At 43.5% G+C, this 18,427-nt stretch overlaps 1 protein-coding gene across 14 annotated transcripts in view; it reads right to left on the reverse strand.

Moving 5' to 3' along the window:
- MAP7D2 (MAP7 domain containing 2) overlaps nucleotides 1-18,427 on the reverse strand; it is a 120,093-nt gene extending 101,666 nt beyond the window's left edge. For 4 of the 14 annotated variants that reach the window (XM_043571582.1, XM_043571573.1, XM_043571572.1 and 1 more), the window contains exon 1: nucleotides 18,247-18,425. In XM_043571582.1, coding sequence (XP_043427517.1) covers nucleotides 18,247-18,373 — 127 coding nt within the window. In that variant the 5' untranslated portion in view covers nucleotides 18,374-18,425. Of the gene's footprint in view, nucleotides 1-3,792; nucleotides 3,943-4,291; nucleotides 4,352-17,989; nucleotides 18,123-18,246 lie in introns of those variants that run through there. The other 10 variants (XM_043571584.1, XM_043571583.1, XM_043571575.1 and 7 more) reach the window with 8 other exon arrangements.

Below are 18,427 nucleotides of genomic sequence, written 5' to 3' on the forward strand. Positions count from 1 at the left end.
ACTTACATGAGGTACCAAGAACAGACAAATACACAGAGACAGAAAATTGTACATTGGTTACCAGGCATTAGGGGGAAGGCATAATGGGGAGTTACTGTTTAATGGGTATAGTTTTTGTTCGGGATGATGTAAAGTTCTGGAAAAAGATAGTGGTGATGGTCACACAATACTGTGAATGCACTTAATGCCACTGAATTGTACATTTTACTCTCAGGGTCATTTCAGCCCCATGTAGAGATTACTTTAAAAAAGTAAACTTAAAAAAAATAAAATAGTTAAAGTGGTAAAGCTTATGTTATGTAATATTTTACCACAATAAAAAAAAATCAGGGGTCTCTCACCTAAGAATCCATAGTTGATAGCTGCTTCAGGGTAATATGGCAGTAGAAAAAAACACTTCAGAAAGTGAATACCCTTTTTGTATTACAAATTTGAGGTCAAAATATTTTACGTGCATTAGTCAAGTTTCAGTTGATTTGGCAGTTACATGTAATGCTTATACATCCAACTTGGGTCATTTGGAAGAAGGATCAAAACCATAACAGCATGGATAAACATCTATGTTTTCCTTTCTCTATTAAGCAGCCCACAACTTTAAGATAACCCTCTAAACCAGTGCTGTCCCATGGAACTTTCTGCAATGAAAGGAATGTTCTGCATCTGTGCTGTCCAATACAATAGCCATTAGCCACATGGGGCTACTGAGTACCTAAAATGTGGCTAGTGCAATTGAGGAGCTAAATTTTAAATTTTATTCATTTTTAATTAATTTAAATAGCCACATGTGGCAATTGGCTATCGTACTAGCCAGCACAAAGTCTAAAATCCTAAACTTACAGGGGCACCTGGGTGGCTCAGTCAGTTAAGCATCCAACTCTGGATTTTGACTCAGGTCATGATCTCATAGTTCTTGAGTTTAAGCCCCACATCAGGCTCTGCGCTGATGGTGTGGAGCCTGCTTAGGATTCTCTCTCTCCCTCTCTCTCTGCCCCTCCCCTGCTTGTGCTCTCTCTCTCAAAATACATACATACATAAATACACACATATAAATTTTAAAAATCCTAAACTTGCAAACCTATAGTAGGCCACTCAACTCTCTTATCTTGCCAAAAGCCACATACAGGTTCCACAGTTCCAGAAAACTGAATGATCTCTTGAGCTCTGGGCCAATTTGTGAAGCAAAATATCTAGCAGTGGGTGTCAAAGAAGGGTAGAGGACAAAAAATAAGAATTTTCCTCTATTCTGTGTCTCATGTGGAAAAACACTAACTACACAAACTGAAAAGGGTAAGTTCACCCAGTACAATGAGAAACTGGACGTAGGATGAATCTCTGACATATTTATAGGAAGAGGAAAAGAAATGCCACTGGCTGAACAGGCTCTTGAACAGGACACAACTGTATCCCTCAAGAATTTCAATATATAAATTGAGCTCTGAGTGGGAGAAAAAGAACCACCATTCCTATGCAGAAACTGGAGAGCATGGCCAAAGACAGGTCTCCAGTAACAATTTGCTGAGTACCTGGCAGGGTTGTCCTGCTAACCACAGGACACTTAAGGGACTGTGAAGACTTACATAGGCACAAAGACTGTCCCCAGGTCCTCTGCTAGAATTAACTGCTCATCTACGGCCTCATGGTCCACTTTTGTATTTCCATTTATGGTACTTTTCAGTGTTAGACCTGGGTTATATTAAGTTACAGAAAGCCTATCTCACTAGGTAATTAGTTCCTTGGAAGGCAAAGCCAGTATATAAATACATCAACATAAGTACAGTGATATAAATGTATGCCATATATATCTGCGTGTGTGTGTGTGTGTGTGTGTGGGTGTTTGTGTGTGTGATTTAAATTTTAAGTAACCTCTACACCCAACATGGGGCTTGAACTTACAACCCCAAGATCAAAAGTTGCATGCTTGTACCAAATGAGCCAGCAAGGTGCCCCCAAAATACACTTTTTATATTCACAGACATAAGGTCTGGGGTCTTATATTTGAGGCGAAGATGATGATAACCATTATCACTTACCTCATGGAGCACTATCTATGCAACACTGTGCTAAGCACTTTCCATGCACTACCTCAATATAATCCTCCTGTCAATCCCATGAGGAATTTCTGTTATGATTGCCATCTTATAAGTAAAGAAAGTGAGGCTAAGAATAGACCAAGAAACCAGCCCACGTCCGCATAGCTAGTTAATGGCCAAACCAGGAACTGATCAGATTAAGGTCTTACATGGTAAATTCTTTTTAAATTTTTTTATTTTTTAAATTTTATTGTGGTAAGAACACTTAACATGAGATCTACATTCTCAATATACTTTTAAATGTACAATATAATATTGCTGACTCTGGGTACAATGTTGTACAGCAGATCTCTAGAATTTATTCATCTTGTTTAACTGCAACTTCGTGTCCATTGATTAGTAACTCCCCATTTCCTGTGGCCCCCAGCTCCTGGGAAATACCAATCTACTCTTTGACTCTATGAATTTGTCTATCTTAGATATTTCATATATCTGGAATCATATAGTATTTGCCTTTCCAAGACTGGCTTATTTCATAATGTCATCAAAGGTCCACCCATGTTGTCACATATTGCAGAATTTTCTTCTTTTTTAAGGCTAGCTAATATTCCATTGTATGTATATACCACATTTTCTTTATCCATTCATTTACCCATAGACATTTAGGTTGTTTCTACACAGTGAACAGTGTTAATATCCCTAAGATCCTGATTTTAATTCTTTTGGATAAATACCCAGAAGTGGGATTGCTGGATCATATGGTATAGTTCTAATTTTACTTTTTTGAGGAATCTTCATACTGTTTTTCATAACAGCTGCACCATTTTGCATTCCCATTAACACTGCACAAGTGTTCCAATTTCTCCATTCTCACCAGCACTTGTCTTTTTTTTTTTTTTTTTGACAATGGCCATCCTAACAGGTGTGAGGTGGTATCTCATCAGTAAATTCTTAACTGAATAAACAGGTGAAAAGGCTACTCTACGAGTAATTTGTACAAAGAGTTAGAGAAGGAAAACACCAATTTCACAGGAGTAAACACCAAACAAAAAGTCATGTCAAGAAGGTTAAGGAACTGGGCCCCACAGAAGGCCCCAGGTCTCTTTATGGAGACTGGAAAGTTTTGTCAAAATGATCCTGTGTGGTTGTTTTGCCTGTCCACAAAGGACACAGCAAGAGGGGAGGCATTTAGAGGAAAGATGCTTGTATGAACATAAAGGACTTCTTGACCTAGGAAGTAAAGAGTGCCCTGCCAGCCTCAGAGAATGTGGAGCAAAGATCCACTGTCTGTCCTAGAAAAAGTTAACATGCACCTGCTTACAGGGGGCAGCACCCCACATTCTCCCTCAAGATCCCCTCCAGACCTGGAGTCCACAAGGAGAATTCCAAAAAGCCAGGAATACAGACATATGACTTCTCCACAACTTGAATACACCAGGTAGAAAAGAGAGAACATCCAGGAAGTCACTGGAACTCTATAAACATAGCCACAGCCCTGTTGAGCCTATCCCAACCCTCCTGGTGTGTGTGTCGGCCACACCACCCAAGGCCCAGGCATGCCTCCATTCTGCCACAGCTGGCTTGTTTGCAGATCAGCCTGTGAATCACGTGTGTACTTACTCAAATCACTAAAGCTTAACATTGTCAGTATGTCTAAATAGGGACCGATAACCCCAGCATAAGCCCAACATAGTAACTCGGACACTTGAGCTAGTATTTTTCTCAAAAGACAAACTCCTATATGATCTAAATAAATACTGACCATCCAGGTCTTGTCGAACAGAGAAGTTTTCTCTTCAGGGCCAAAGAAGTCCTCTGCCACATGGGATGGCAAGGTTTCTCTCACACATGCCACACCCCAGAGGGTCAAAGTAATGCCAAGCTGCAGGAATGCTGCCAACACCTCAGTGGCCTGGAAAGATAAGATTGAGGCCTTGAAACCTTATAGCCCTCATGAAACCAGGTGTTTTGCCCAGCAAAGTAGACTAGGGAACAAACTAGAACACAGAAAATGGTTACTCACATCAGGATGTTCCTAAAGAAAGCCACAATCCTGTCTGCCTTTTGTCTAATACTAATTCCTTCTTCCAGGTTTATCTCTCTAGTGCCAAGACATTTGCGCCCACCACTCTGTGTCTGGGGGAATTAGAAATTCTTTTCTACTCTGGCTTCACCTTCCTCAGAAATTCCAGCCTCAAGTCTTCAAAGTGGGTTTAAGTCTACACACGCTACATTCCTTGCAATCAAGAAACCCTACTCACCTTCTAGTCCTTCCTTCTGCAAGCCAGAAGCTGCAGTGTGTTGCTATACTGGAGCAGAATCTAGGGAAAAGGAAAAAACTTCAGATGCTGTAAAAGATCCAAGATCAGACTCTCCAAAAGCCTGCCTGCCAGAACTGCACTCTCCTCTCATTTACATATAAGGTGAAGTCATGTCCAACCAACGCCCTCAGGAGTTGAAGCCCACATCTCCTTCTAGAACATTACTGACTTATAGATTAACTATCTTGGGAAAGACAACAGCACGCAGAAGCTAGAAACCAGGTTCTTTGCTCCGGTCCTATTTTTCATTTGGGAGAGACCCTACTTCAAGCCAGAGATGGGATTATATGTGCAGGTTTTCATTTACATCTTTAGCTCTGCTCACTTCTGTTGAAAAATGCCCTCTGTCATTTATCATCCAAGGAGGATTTATTGAACCAGCTACTACCTGCCTCATGAAGGATGTGTGGTTTGGCCAAGACAGAAGCACGTAAACAAATATTTAAATATGGATAAGCTGCAAGAAAGCTGTATCAGAGCAAAGGAGGACACACTGCCTGGAGGTGGTAGCTGTGGATGTACCCCACATTCAAATCAGAATGGCTAAAATTTAAAAGACTGGCAATACCAAGTGCTGACAAAGATGTGGAGGATCATGCTTTACTGATGGGAATGTAAAATAGTACAGCCATGTACCATTCTACCATGTAGGCAGAATAATGCCCTCCCCCTCATCCCTGCTGAGGTGTCTACTTCTAATCCCTGGAATATGTGAAGATGTTGCCTTATTTAACAAATAGGCCTTTGCAGAGGTGATTAGGTTAAGGCTCTTGAGATGGAGAGATTAGCCAGGATTTTCCAGGTGGGCCCAGTGCAATCACAAGGGAGGCAGGAGAGTGAAGGTGAGAGAGAGGAAATGTGACAATGGAACCAGAAGTTGGAGGGAGAGAGATATTGGAAGATGCTACGCTGCTGGCCCCGATGACAGAGGAAGGAGTCACAAGCCAAAGAATGCAGACAGGGGGTGCCTGGGTGGCTCAGTCGGTTGGGCGTCTGACTTCAGCCCAGGTCACGATCTCACGGACCTTGAGTTCGAGCCCCGCGTCGCGCTCTGGGCTGATGGCTGGGAGCCTGGAGCCTGCTTCCGATTCTGTGTCTCCCTCTCTCTCTGACCCTCCCCCGTTCATGCTTTGTCTCTGTCTGAAAAGTAAAATAAACATTAAAAAAAAAAAAAAAGAATGCAGACAGCTTCTAGAAGCTGGAGAAGGCAAGGAAATGGGTTCTTGCCCTGAAGCCTCCAGAAAGGTTCTACTGACACATATTTTAGGACTTCTGACTTCCAGAATTATAAGATAATAAATTCATGTTTCTACAAGCCATTAAATTTGTGATAAATTGTTATAACTACAATAGGAAATGTTTGGAAAACAATTTGGCACTGTCTGCTAAAGCTGAACATATGCCTACCTTACGACCCAGCAATTCTACTCCTAGGTATATAAGCAATAGAAATGCATTTGTATGGGGGTGCCTGGGTGGCTCAGTCGGTTGAGCATCTGACTTCAGCTCAGGTCATGGTCTTGTGGTTCGTGAGTTCAGGCCCCACGTCGGGCTCTATGCTAACAAAGAGCTCAGAGCCTGGATCCTCCTTCGGATTCTGTGTGTGTCTCTCTCTCCCCCTCCCCTGCTCATGCTCTGCCTCTCTCTGTCTCTCAAAAATAAATAAATGTTAAAAAAAAATTAAAAGAAATGCATTTGTATGGGCACCAAGAGATGGGTACCGGTAGGTTCACAGTAGTTTTAGTCAAAAGAATAAAAAGCTGGAAACAGCCCAATTGTCCGTTAACAAGAGAAAGGACAAAACAAACTATAGTACAGTCACACTATGGAATACTACTCAGAAATAAAAAGAAATAAACTGCTGGTATCTACAACACGGGTGAATCTTATAGACATAACGCTGAGTGAAAAAAAAACAGACACAAAAAAGTATATACTTGATGAAAAGGTCCTGGAGATGGATGGCAGTGATGGGTGCACAACAATGTGAATATCCTTAATGCCAATGAACATAAAAACTTCTAAAATACAGCGGTATCAACAATAGCCAAATCATGGGAAGAGCCCAAATGTCCATCAACTGATGAATGGATAAAGAAGATGTGGTATATATACACAATGGCGATGAAAAAGAATGAAATCTTGCCATTTGCAACAACAACGTGGATGGAACTGGAGGGTATTATGCTAAGTGAAATCAGTCAGAGAAAGACAAAAATCATATGATTTCACTCATAGGTGGAATTTAAGAAACTTAACAGATGACCATAGGGGAAGAGAAGGAAAAATAAGATAAAAAACAGAGAGGGAAGCAAACCATAGCAGATTCTTAAATACAGAGAGTAAACTGAGGGTTCCTGGAGGGGAAGTGGGGGATGGGTTCGTGATGGGCATTAAGGAGGGCACTTGTTGTGATGAGCACTGGATGTCATATGTAAGGGATGAATCACGGGGTTCTACTCCTGAAGCCAAGACTACATTGTAGGTTAACTAACTCAAATTTGAATTAAAAAAAAAAAAACTTGGGGTGCCTGAGTGGCTGAGTCGGTTGAGCGCTGACTTCGGTTCAGGTCCTGATCTGGTGGTTTCTGAGTTCAAGCCCCACATCGGGCTCTGTGCTGACAGCTCAGAGACTGGAGCTTGCTTCGGATTGTGTCGCCCTCTCTCTCTGCCCCTCCCTCACTCCCATTCTGTTTTCTCTCTCTCAAAAATAAACATTAAAAAAATCTTAAGCAAATTAAAAAACTGCTAAAATAGTGAGTTTTATGTTATGTATATTTTGCCACAATAAAAATGGACATGCTACATGAATCCATTTTAATAAAGTTCAAAAACAAGAAAACTAAACTACAGTGAAAAGAGGTGAGAACAATGGTTACCTCTGGGGGGGGTGCTAATGCCTAGGAAGACGTGGGAAGAAGCTTTCTGGGTGCTGGAAATATTGTTTTTTGATTTGGGTGGTTACACAGGTGCATAAGCAAACATTCATCACACTGTATGCTTAAGATGTATGTACTTTAGTTTCCAAATGCCAGTCCCAAGTTTATTTGCATGTGATCTGATTTACCCGCATTAGCATTATCAAGAATGTAATGGCAATGGAAAAGAAAAATCCACCAAAAGTGTGTAGTCAGAGAAGGCTTCAGGGAAGAGGTGAGGTGTGGGCCAAATACTCAAGGATGAATGGCAGATAGAGAGAGGAAGGGAATTCTGGGCACTGGAAGAGCATGCCCATGGGCAGTGAGGAGCAAGCGTGTATAGAGTGTGCTGGATACTACAAGCTTCAGGTGGTCACTGGCCAGAGAGAAGGGCTGGAGTGATAAGTGGGAGCCCCATCCCAACATGTCTGGGAAACCCTATCAGCAGTTTGGACTGTACACACGCTAGGCAGATGTCAGAGGAAGTTAAGTAAGAGAGACACAAGATAGATCCATGACAGGATGATGACCTGGATAGAGGAACAGAGACCCACCCCCGCAAGGCTCTTGTAATAATGGTCAGGCCCCAGACGACAGGTTTGACCCAGACAATAGGAATGGGGTCATCAGAGATGAAGGAGGCAGATCTCCCTACCTGGTTGTAATGGAGGAGGGAAAGGAGAAGGCTGGTAAGTCTGTTGACTCTAAGCCTTTTTGACTGGTGATCCTCATAACACAAGGGTGAAGACCAAACTACCCTACCCCCTCCCTCCTGATCCAGCAGTGGAGGATCACAGTAGCTCAAGAGTGGGAAAGCACCAGTCGGATTTCCTAGTGTACCATCTCACAGACAAGCAACTAAGGTCTTCTCATGGGCCCACACCTGAGGCCACAGTTTGTAAAGAACAAGCTGGAATGAGAGAGCTGAGGCTTATCTGCTTTGGGTGAGTATGTCCTAAAGAAGAGGGAACAAGACTCATTTGGCTGTGGTGCCCAATGCCCTCCAAATGCCCTCACCAACCTTACCTTCCACCACAGGGTTCTCTGGCCTAGGCTAATAGTTTCAGTCTCTGCCAATCTGTCACTAGAAAAGTTCTCCCCACAGCCCAACCAAATCCTGTACAGCTAATGGTTTCATCAAATGGTTTGGTAATGCCTTGTAAGTCAATCCAATTTATCCTCCAACCAAGTTGTGCAACCAAAACTGAGGCAGGGACAGAGAGGAGTTGGCTGACCATGGGTACCCCAGGGCCACCAGGAGCCAGACATAAGTCTTGGCTAGTAGATTCCATCAAAGACCTACAGATCTGATATGAACAACAGAGATAACTGCTGGGTTCTGTTCTTGATGGCCTGTGCACATCTGAGAGTGGCTGAATGACAAGGGCCAAATATCAGAACTTGTAGAGGAGAAACCAAGAATAGATGGGTTTGAATTAACTTGTTTGAGGCCTAAAACTTATTCCTAATTTCTGATCCTAATCTGGCAAGGTTAGTCAACAGTTTGTTAACTGTACAGTCCAATTCGAGAGTCACTACCACGTGTGTCTATTTAAATTTAAATTAAAAGGGTGCCTGGGTAGCTCTGTAAGTTGAATGTCTGACTCTTGATTTTGGCTCAGGTCATGATCTCAAGGTTCGGGAGACTGGGCCCCACACTGGGCTCTGCACTGACAGTGTGGAACCTGCTTGGAATTGTCTCTCTGTTCTCTCTTTGTCCCTCCTCTGCTCATGCTCCTCTCTCTCTCAAAATAAATAAACTTAAGAAATGTATTAAATTTAAATTATCTAAAATCAAATACAATTAAAAACTCAGTTCCTCAGGGCTCCATAGCCACATGATGACTGGTGGCTATCATATGGAACAGACATAGAACGTTTCCATCCTCCCGGAAACTTCTATTAGCGCTGGTCCTCATGCATGGTATCTCCTGCTTGAATTGGTCTGATTATAAGAGGTATTCACGCTGAAATCATCTTTACACACCAAAGTGGAAAGAATCCTTTTAATTTTTAACTAATGAAGATGAAATTAGGTATCAAAAAGGACATTCAGCACTCCTTAGTAGAAAGGCACCAATCAAAGGTCCTTCAGTCAAAACTGAGAGGAAGTAAAAAATAACCAAGAAAAATGAAAGCTAACAGGGTACAGTGAAACAGTCCACATTCTGCTCTCTTAACTGTTCTTCTATACAAAGAGCTAATCTCATTCCAGAAGATTAGGAATATGTGGAAATTAATGGACCATTAATAAGCAGCAATTATTCTTTAGAAATAATTCATGACTGACAAAAACAAAATCAAATGAAGTAGAAATTTAGGTGGGTGAGAAGGGAAAAAGAGGAGAGCAGAGACATGTTTTGCAGTAATAAGACTGCAATCAGAATCAGTAGTTTTGTAAAGAGAGTTTTTAGTCTGAGGATGTAACTAAAACAGCTTAAATAATATTGGTTACCTAGCTAATGAAAATGATCACCTAAATTTTGTTCATAACACATACCTCCACTGAGAAGATAGTTGATAATTATCCAAGTGGAAGTAAAGCTTCTACTGAAGGCTGTCATAATATTTCACCACCAACTTTCCCCCTTGACTGGGGCTCAAGAGAACCCAACACACACAATTAAGATAGAAAAGAGCAAAAACTCACACTACTTGCATGCACAAGGATGGTTCCTTCTAGCAAACAGAATGCATGCCTGGGTGCTCATGAAAGAGGACAGGAATCTTGGGGGTAGGGGGTAAAAAATAAGTCCAAGAGTATCCTGTTTCGTCTAGTTTACAATTCAGATGGTTGTTTCAAGTTAAGGGCACATATTAAGGTGCTGTTGTGAAACAGGGGTACAAAGCACTGCTTAATTAAGGGCTTTAGGTGCCTGGTAAAAGACACACGCTACAGGGGCATTTCCTGTTCTGTACTTCTTAATTTCAGGTATTCATTTATGCCCTCTTTCTCTTTCTCCTTCTGCTTATATAAAATAGAGCAGAAATAAATATAAAAAGTGAGTGAGAAAAAGAAAAACAAGAGTAAAGGTAGAAACATGGAGCTAAGAAGAAAGTTACATAGGGCTCTGTGTTGACAGTGTGTAGCCTGCTTGGGATTCTCTCTCTCTTTCTCTCTGTCCCTCCTCTGCTCACATGTTCTCTCCGCCCACCCCACCCCCCCACCACCTCAAAATAATAAACATTTTTAAAAAAACAAGAAGGAAGCTTATCCAATATACCTACCACAGCAACTGGGGTTCCACACTGGTAGACTTGCTAAGCCAATAGTTAATTCTTAAAGACTTGGTGTCAAAGGTAGACAAAGACCAACTGCTCAGGAGGAAGACAACTCAGCCTGGGCAAGGACTTGTCCCACAGGCCCTGCAAGTGAATGCTGGCTAACTGGCTTTGCTCAACTAAGTCCCTTTATAATCAGTGCCAGCTCTCTCACATAATCAAACCCAGGACACAGGAGGTGGGACCAGCCCAAGAATTCACTGGAACTACCCAAAAATGTGGTGCCCAGAGTCTGTCCTGTGAACCAGCAGGAACTTGTTGCTCATCAACAGTTTCTGTAAACAAGTGCTAGGAAGGTACAATACCAACTCTGGGGGGAAATGACCAGATCTGACCTCACAGAACCCATCCCAATGCAGCTCAGCAAATCCCACCCAGCAGAGAGGATTCCCCACTTGACCCCAACACTGAACCTCAGAGACCCTGAGCCAGTTAACACTGCTGTCTCCTCCCACCTTTCTATCAATATTATACCACACTTTCCATGGATAACAGCTCAACAATTGCCACAAAGTCAAGCTTACCCTCTTTCCACAGCCTGTCAAGTCCCCATGACGACAATCTGTGTGAGGACCTTACCACTTGCCCACACTGGGGAATGCAAAAGCAACTTCTTCCTTCAAGAGCCTAGGGATCAAGCCTGTTTGGCCTCATTGTAGGGAGACCATTTGTATCAAAGTATCTTCCCATTTCCACTAAGCCCTCCCCTGCTGGACTGAATACCACAGCACATATTCTGCTCTTCATACCACCCTCGACAGCACTCAATACCACCATGCCCTATGGGACCGTGGTCTCATTCCTAGACCAAAAGAACTTTCTGCCATGATGGAAATGTTCGACATCAGTGACTGCTGTCTAATATGCTAGCAACTAACCAAAGTTGCTTACTGAGCACATGAAATGTGACTAGTCCAAATGAAGATGTCCTGGAAGTACACAATATACACTGGTTTTGGAAGACTCAGTGCAAAGAACAGATTGTGAAATTTCCTATTAATAATTCTTTACATTAATTACATGTTGAAATGATCATATTTTGGTTATACTAGGTTAAATAAATTGTTTTATATTAATTTCACCTGTTTATTTTTACTTTTTTAAATGTAGCTATTAGAAAATTTAGGATTACATGTGTGGCTAGCATTCTATTTGTATTAACCAGCACCAACCTATACTACTTAGTATTTTTCTTTAAAATAAGTTTTCATTTTCTACTCATTCTGAAAATATTCATGAAATTACAGTTTGATTAGAGTTTGATGTACTAGTTGCATTTTTACAATAAAGTTTTTAAAATCCACAGAACTATTAGCCTAAAATAGAAAAAATAAATTTATCCACAAGTAACCTAAAATCCTCTTGTGTACCATACCCTTTGGGAAATGCTGGCCCAGGGCAGAGCTACTGAGTGTGGCCTGTGGACCGGTGCCAGTCTTCCTACTGTTTGTCATCACTCACGATAAGGACATAAATTGAGAGCATGCATTTAGAAACATTTAGAGCAATGTAACAGTGTAATCTAATATCCACTGACGTCTTGGAATCTAATATCTAATCTAGTATTAAAAATCAGGAGTTGTATTTTCCATGTTTTTTTTTTTATTTTTCTAGTAAATCTTTTTTATTGTATTTTACCAAGATATTAGTCAATAACAGATTGGAAATTAGGAAAAAAAACCCAACCAAACTGGTTGCCAAAATTAGTTAGAGATACACTGGCTTAGAGTATAAGAGAATCTTCCATGGGCCTTCCAGAGTGATGACCAAAGAACTGCAATCCTAAGTAACATCCAACAGTGTCCAAATAGAAGTATACTAAGGAGATATTCCAGAGCCCTACAATAAAGGCCGGCACAGGAAGAGTGGGGAGTTAATACCTGGGGAACTAGAAATCCTGTTAAATGGAACCTCTCCTCCTCTAAGCATTTTAACTAATAAAATTTTTACTATAATTCTAAGAAACGTGGATCCTCATTACCATTGGGGAGAAAACTTGTGTACCAAGGAAAAGGCACACAAAAGCCTTAAAAAATATGGACCAATAGCACTGAGCTAGATCTCAAGAGGGATGCAGAAGATGTGAGAGGCATGTCCACATGCTAAAGGAGTTTGTTATAATCTATCTGGAAAGGCACAATGGCATGAAGGTTAAGAATACTTAACTCTGGAGTCAAACATAGTGGCTTGCCACTTACCATATGACCTTGAGCAAATTACTTAACCTCTCTTACATTCAAAGTACTTACCTGTTCCAGTAGAGAATCTCCAAAAATGGAGATTCCTCCTCTACCAGTAGGCGCTTGCCACTCCTCACATCAAGAAGTAGAGTCTATTTCCCCTCCCCTTCAATCTGGGCTGGCCTTGTGACTTGCTTTAACCACTGGATGCAGCAAAAGGGACATTCTGGGACTTTCAAGCCCAGGCCTTAAGACAACTGACAACTTCCGCTTCCTCACTCTTGACACACAGCTGCTTTGCTGTGAGAAGTCCAGGAAAGACTCCCTGTGATTAGACACCTGGCCCATGACAGACCATGTTGGACACTTCAAGCCCAAGCGAACTCTCAGCTGACTGTGACTCCAGCTGACACCACACAGAACAGAACCACTCAAATGAGTCCGACTAACCTCCAGAATCATGAGAAATAATAAGTTTGGAGCAGTCTGTTACATAGCAATAGAAAATTTAAACATCTCTAAAATGAGGATAAAAACAGGAAAAGAAAGTATAAAGAGTGGATGTGAGGAATAAAGTAAAATAAGGTATGACAAGTCCTTATAATGGTGCTTGGCACAGAAGCTGCTCAACAATTGCCAGCTGTTACCATTTGAGGAGCTAAAATGAACACACGTATGCGCAGTGTGTAACTGCAGGCTGTCTGGGAGGCTACATACAGGTTCTGCCGCCTTTCAGGCCCCGGGAAGTAGAATGCATAGTTGAAAAGGCAAGGCTTTGTGGTGAAATCAAGTAGTGGACACCTGAAAGATGGAGAGTACAGAATAATGATTTCTAAAACTCTGATACATGGAGACCTACCCATGAACTGCTGGGCAAGAACATGTGTATGCTCCAAAGGCTGAAGACCACCACGGCAGAACCCCAGAGGTCTCTACAGAGACAGGGTAGATGGGTGGCTGCCAGTGCTTAAGGGGCAGGTGGTAAGGGATAATATGGAATGACTGCTAATTGGTATGGGGCTTCTCTGCGGAATGATGAAAATGTTCTAAAATTGATTGTGGTAATGGGTGCACAACTTTGTGAAAATACTGAAAACCAGTGAATTGTGCATTTTAATTTTTTTTAATGTTTATTTATTTTTGGGGGAGAGAGGGAGAGAGAGAGAGAGAGAGGGAGAGAGAGAGACAGGCAGACAGAGTGCAAGCAGGGGAGGGGCAGAGAGAGAAGGAGACAGAATCCGAAACAGGCTCCAGGCTCCGAGCTGTCAGCAGAGCCGGACGCGGGCCTCGAACTCAGGAACTGTAAGATCATGACCTGAGCTGATGTCAGATGCCTAATGGACTGAGCCACCCAGGTGCCCCGAATTGTGCATTTTAAATGGGTGAATGTATAGTACATAAATGTTGTCTCACTGAAGTTATTACTACGTAGTAAAGAGGAGGGTAAAATGAAGAGGGTGTAAATGACAAAAGACCAAGAAGCATTCCATAGGGTTGTCTGGGGCTAAAAGATGCCAGCCTATTTGGGATTAAAAGGAAAAGCAGGGGCAGCTGGGGGGCTCAGCTGGTTGAGCATTCAACATCTTCTCAGGTCATGATGTCACAGTTTGTGAGTTCAAGCCCTGTATCGGGCTTGCTGCTATCAGCTGAGAGCCCGCTTCAGATCTTCCGTTCCCCTGTCTCTGTCCCTCCCCAGATTCTGCTCACGATCTCTCAAAAATAAATGAAACATTTTTAAAAAATTTTTTTTCAAAAAGAGGAAAATCAGGTATTTTCAGATAGTGAATGAACCCAGTGCCAGCTAGGAGCTGTTTACCCTGGGGACAGACTCTGCCATTCCAAAGGATCATGTGGCATGACTGCTTGAAAGCTGTGTAGGTCACTCATACCTGTCTCCCTTTGGCTTAAGCCACAACCTGAGCTCTGCTAATCATGGGGCTTTTAAAAAGAGGAAAACTTCTTAAGCAAAAATGCTTCCTGACAGGAAAGGAGATTAAGGCCTTCATTCAGACAGACCTCAGAGGTGGATGAGTTCTGCACCCTAACTTTATCTCAATGTAGGACAGGAAATGGAAGACATGCAAGTGGAAGGACAATGAGGAACCTCATCTTTCCTCACAGCAATGCTCTCTTTATTAAGGAACAGTGGGCAAACGAATTCAACTCAATAAACAATATTCACCAAATGCACCAGAAAACTCAACGGGCCCTTAGAAAATATGCTCTGTAACTCCACTATGACAGGGCGCCTGGCTGGCTTAGTCAGTAGAGCATGTGACTCTTGATCTCGGGGTTATGAGTTCAAGGCCCCTGTTGGGTATAGAGATTACTTAAAAATAAAATCTTTAAAAAAAATCCACTATCACAAACCCCACCAACACACTTCTTTAATCTAACTCATGAATATTTACTGAGCTCTCAACCCAGTATAGCTGTTTCTAGCATAATGCAATTGTTAAACATCAGTTATAGATCTACTGCGTGCAGAAACTCTGAAAAGGGGTAGCATGACCATGCAGCCATCCTCTGTACGAGGTGGCACTGAAAGAGGCACCTATAACCTAGATCCGGGCCTTGCTCTCAAGCAATGATATAATGGGAAATAACTGCTAACTAGCTTGAGTACGTATGTGTGTCAGGCACTGCTTTACAGATACTAGTTCCTTTGTCCTCAGAGCACTGCTTCTATCTCCCCATAGAAATCCATTTCTAAGTCCATTTAAAAAAAAATTTTTTTTTTCAACGTTTATTTATTTTTGGGACAGAGAGAGACAGAGCATGAACGGGGGAGGGGCAGAGAGAGAGGGAGACACAGAATCGGAAGCAGGCTCCAGGCTCTGAGCCGTCAGCCCAGAGCCCGATGCGGGGCTCGAACTCACAGACCGCGAGATCATGACCTGGCTGAAGTCGGACGCTTAACCGACTGCGCCACCCAGGCGCCCCTAAGTCCATTTTAAAGATGAGAAAACTGAAGCTAAAGATGTCAAATGACTTCCCTGAGTTGAGACCGCAGGAAAGTGGTGAGGTGACATTCACACCCAGGCATTCTGGAACTCAATCTCCTTAGCTTCAGCAATGGCAGAAGCCACCAGCACCAGGTCCTGCTTACAGTGGGCACTCAAAGAACATCTGCTGAGAGGAACTGGAAGGTTAATGTGACGCAGGCAGAATATGAGTGCTTCACTGGAGATGCTGCAGGCACAGACAAGAGGAAGTTCCTTAATTCTCACTTAGAGGAGCCTAGAGAAGGTGAATCCTGGAAAGGGAAAAGAGAAAAGGGGGGCAGTTCAGGCTGAGCGAAGCACAGACCCTGTGTGACACTGAAGCAGTCTGACAGCTGAGATCCAGTGATTCTATCTGCTGGCTAAAGGTATCTAAGCAGATCCAAGCAACAGGCGCTTGCTCGTTGTTAGTTATATGGTACATATAACACAAGCAACTAGAAGGAACCGTTTATTTGGTGACTTTCATCCTGGCAGTAAATGAAAGGAAAGAAAGCAAGCATCACTGCTGGATAATGGGAACACGCATAGGATTTCAATTTTGGAAGAACCTATCATTGAAAGAAACCACCAGAGGTATTCCTGTGCCACCTTCTACAACAGCTCCTAGAAAAACCACTCACCAACTCATAACCCCCAAATGTGCAGGTGAATCTCATTAGGAATGGATCCCAAAAGATGAGGCCTCTGGGCAACCAAGAATGATCTGTATCCAGGATGGATTATAATAAAACCTCAACAATCAAGATTTTTCTGAGGATGGCATTATTTTTCTAAGTACCTAGCCTCACCAAGCCTTTGAAAGAACAAACCATCGTACTACCTGGTACCTAAATGGTACACTCCACAATTTTTCCACAACAACCATAATACATGTAAGTGTAATATTTTAAACCTTCACACATCTTTTCTCCATGGTTCCAATTCCAAATAAAGGCAAACAGCTTTAAGCTAATCTTAATATCAGTAGAGAGTGCATTAAAATAGTTCTATAATAAAGTTTCCTACTAGAACTTAGTAAGAATGCGTCCTTATTAAGTTTCTTCAAAAAATTTAAATCCCACAGATAAATTGCAAGCACAACCATAGCATTTCCGTGCCTTTAAAACATGGAAATAACCTATTATTTAAATTCCCAATTTAAACTGTGAGCTTCAACAACCTTTCCAATATTTTCTTCCACTAGGTCTCCCTCCCCCAAGGCTGATTCTGATGGGTAGGTGGGTTGGTGGGTTGTGGGTGCTTCCCGAGCAGACACATCTGAGTTTCTCAAATTAAGCAAAAAGGATGAAAACAGAAGTATACATATTTATAGTATTTATAACACTAACCTGTGATATTTGTTAAATTCTGCCTTTAAAAAATGCATGTTGAAAACGCAAATTGGGGAAGATTTAAGCCACCACCTCCTTCTGTGAATGATGCAAATGAAGGCCCAATCAGAAAATATCTCCCACCCAACCATGAAAAGCATGTTTTAAGTGACTAAAGAACATTTCCCTTGACTTCTTTGCCTTCCTTGGTTCACCTCATAAAAAATACTCATATCTTCACTATGTGATAATTCTTCTAGCCACATACGATCTGTGCGCTTTTGTGGTATGCATGTTCTACTACAGTAAAAAAGATGTTTTAAAAATAGGTCACATTAACTTAAAAAAAAAAGGTGTTGCCGGGAAAAACAGCATGAAATCGGTTTCCACGTTGCTTACACCCCCGCACTACCTGCAACCACTTCACAGAACGTCAGAAGACATGAGACCTGCTTATCTAAAATTCTACCAAATGTCCTCAAAATCTCCCCCTGCTTCGCTCATTTTGGGGCAGCCAGTCCGGAGACCAGCCGTCCACAGCTCCTAGCAGTTGCAGCCTCGCGGGCTGGGAGATGCAGTGGTCGCACTGCCACTTGACGGGGCCTGCGGCCCCACCAGACCCCTGGGCAACGCACCCGAGGCCTGCGGGAGCGCCTGCGGGTGCCAGGGGAAACCGGCCTGGGGCTCGGGCTCCGTTCGCCGCCTGCCAGTGGGTGACGTACCGGTTCTGCCCCCTGGATGCCGCGAAGCACGAAAGCCGGCCACCTTCGCGGCGGGCTGCAGCTGCCGCTCGCGCGCATTTCCCAAGACGCACAGTGGGCGGGCGCGCAGGCCCCGGAGACCCCCCCGAGCCCGCTCGGCCTGCCCCAGTGCCCCCCGCCCCCCACGCCGGCTGCTCCGCGAGGCATCCAGGCTTCCCGCAGCAAACATACTTACCACCCACCTTAAGCCACCCCCGAGTGCACTCACTCACTCAGGCCACCTGAGAGGGGACCCTGCCACTGGCACCTCGAGGGACGCGGCCCTGGGTACCGCACCCAGTCGACCTGGAGCCGGGGGAAGGGCGTTTAGCCCAGCACCGCGCTGCGTCCCCGCCCCGCGCGCTCCAGAGCCGCTGCCCTGCGCGGCCCACGGCGTGTCCGCCCCGCCCCTGGGGGGACCTGAAGCCCCCACGCGTCCGCCGCACCCCAGGGGCCCTACCTGAAGGCCGGTGGTTGGGCGGCGAGGTCCGCACCGCACCCGACTCGGCCATCTTCCCAGGGAGAGGGGATCCCCGCGTAGCCCCCTCGGTCCCCGCTCCAGCCCCGCAACCACCGCCGCGCTCCATAGGGACGCGCGAACCACACAGGCGCACTGCCCCAGCCGCCGCGCCGCACCGGAC

This window comes from Prionailurus bengalensis, chromosome X (assembly GCF_016509475.1).
Source record: "Prionailurus bengalensis isolate Pbe53 chromosome X, Fcat_Pben_1.1_paternal_pri, whole genome shotgun sequence".
NCBI classification, from domain to species: domain Eukaryota; kingdom Metazoa; phylum Chordata; class Mammalia; order Carnivora; family Felidae; genus Prionailurus; species Prionailurus bengalensis.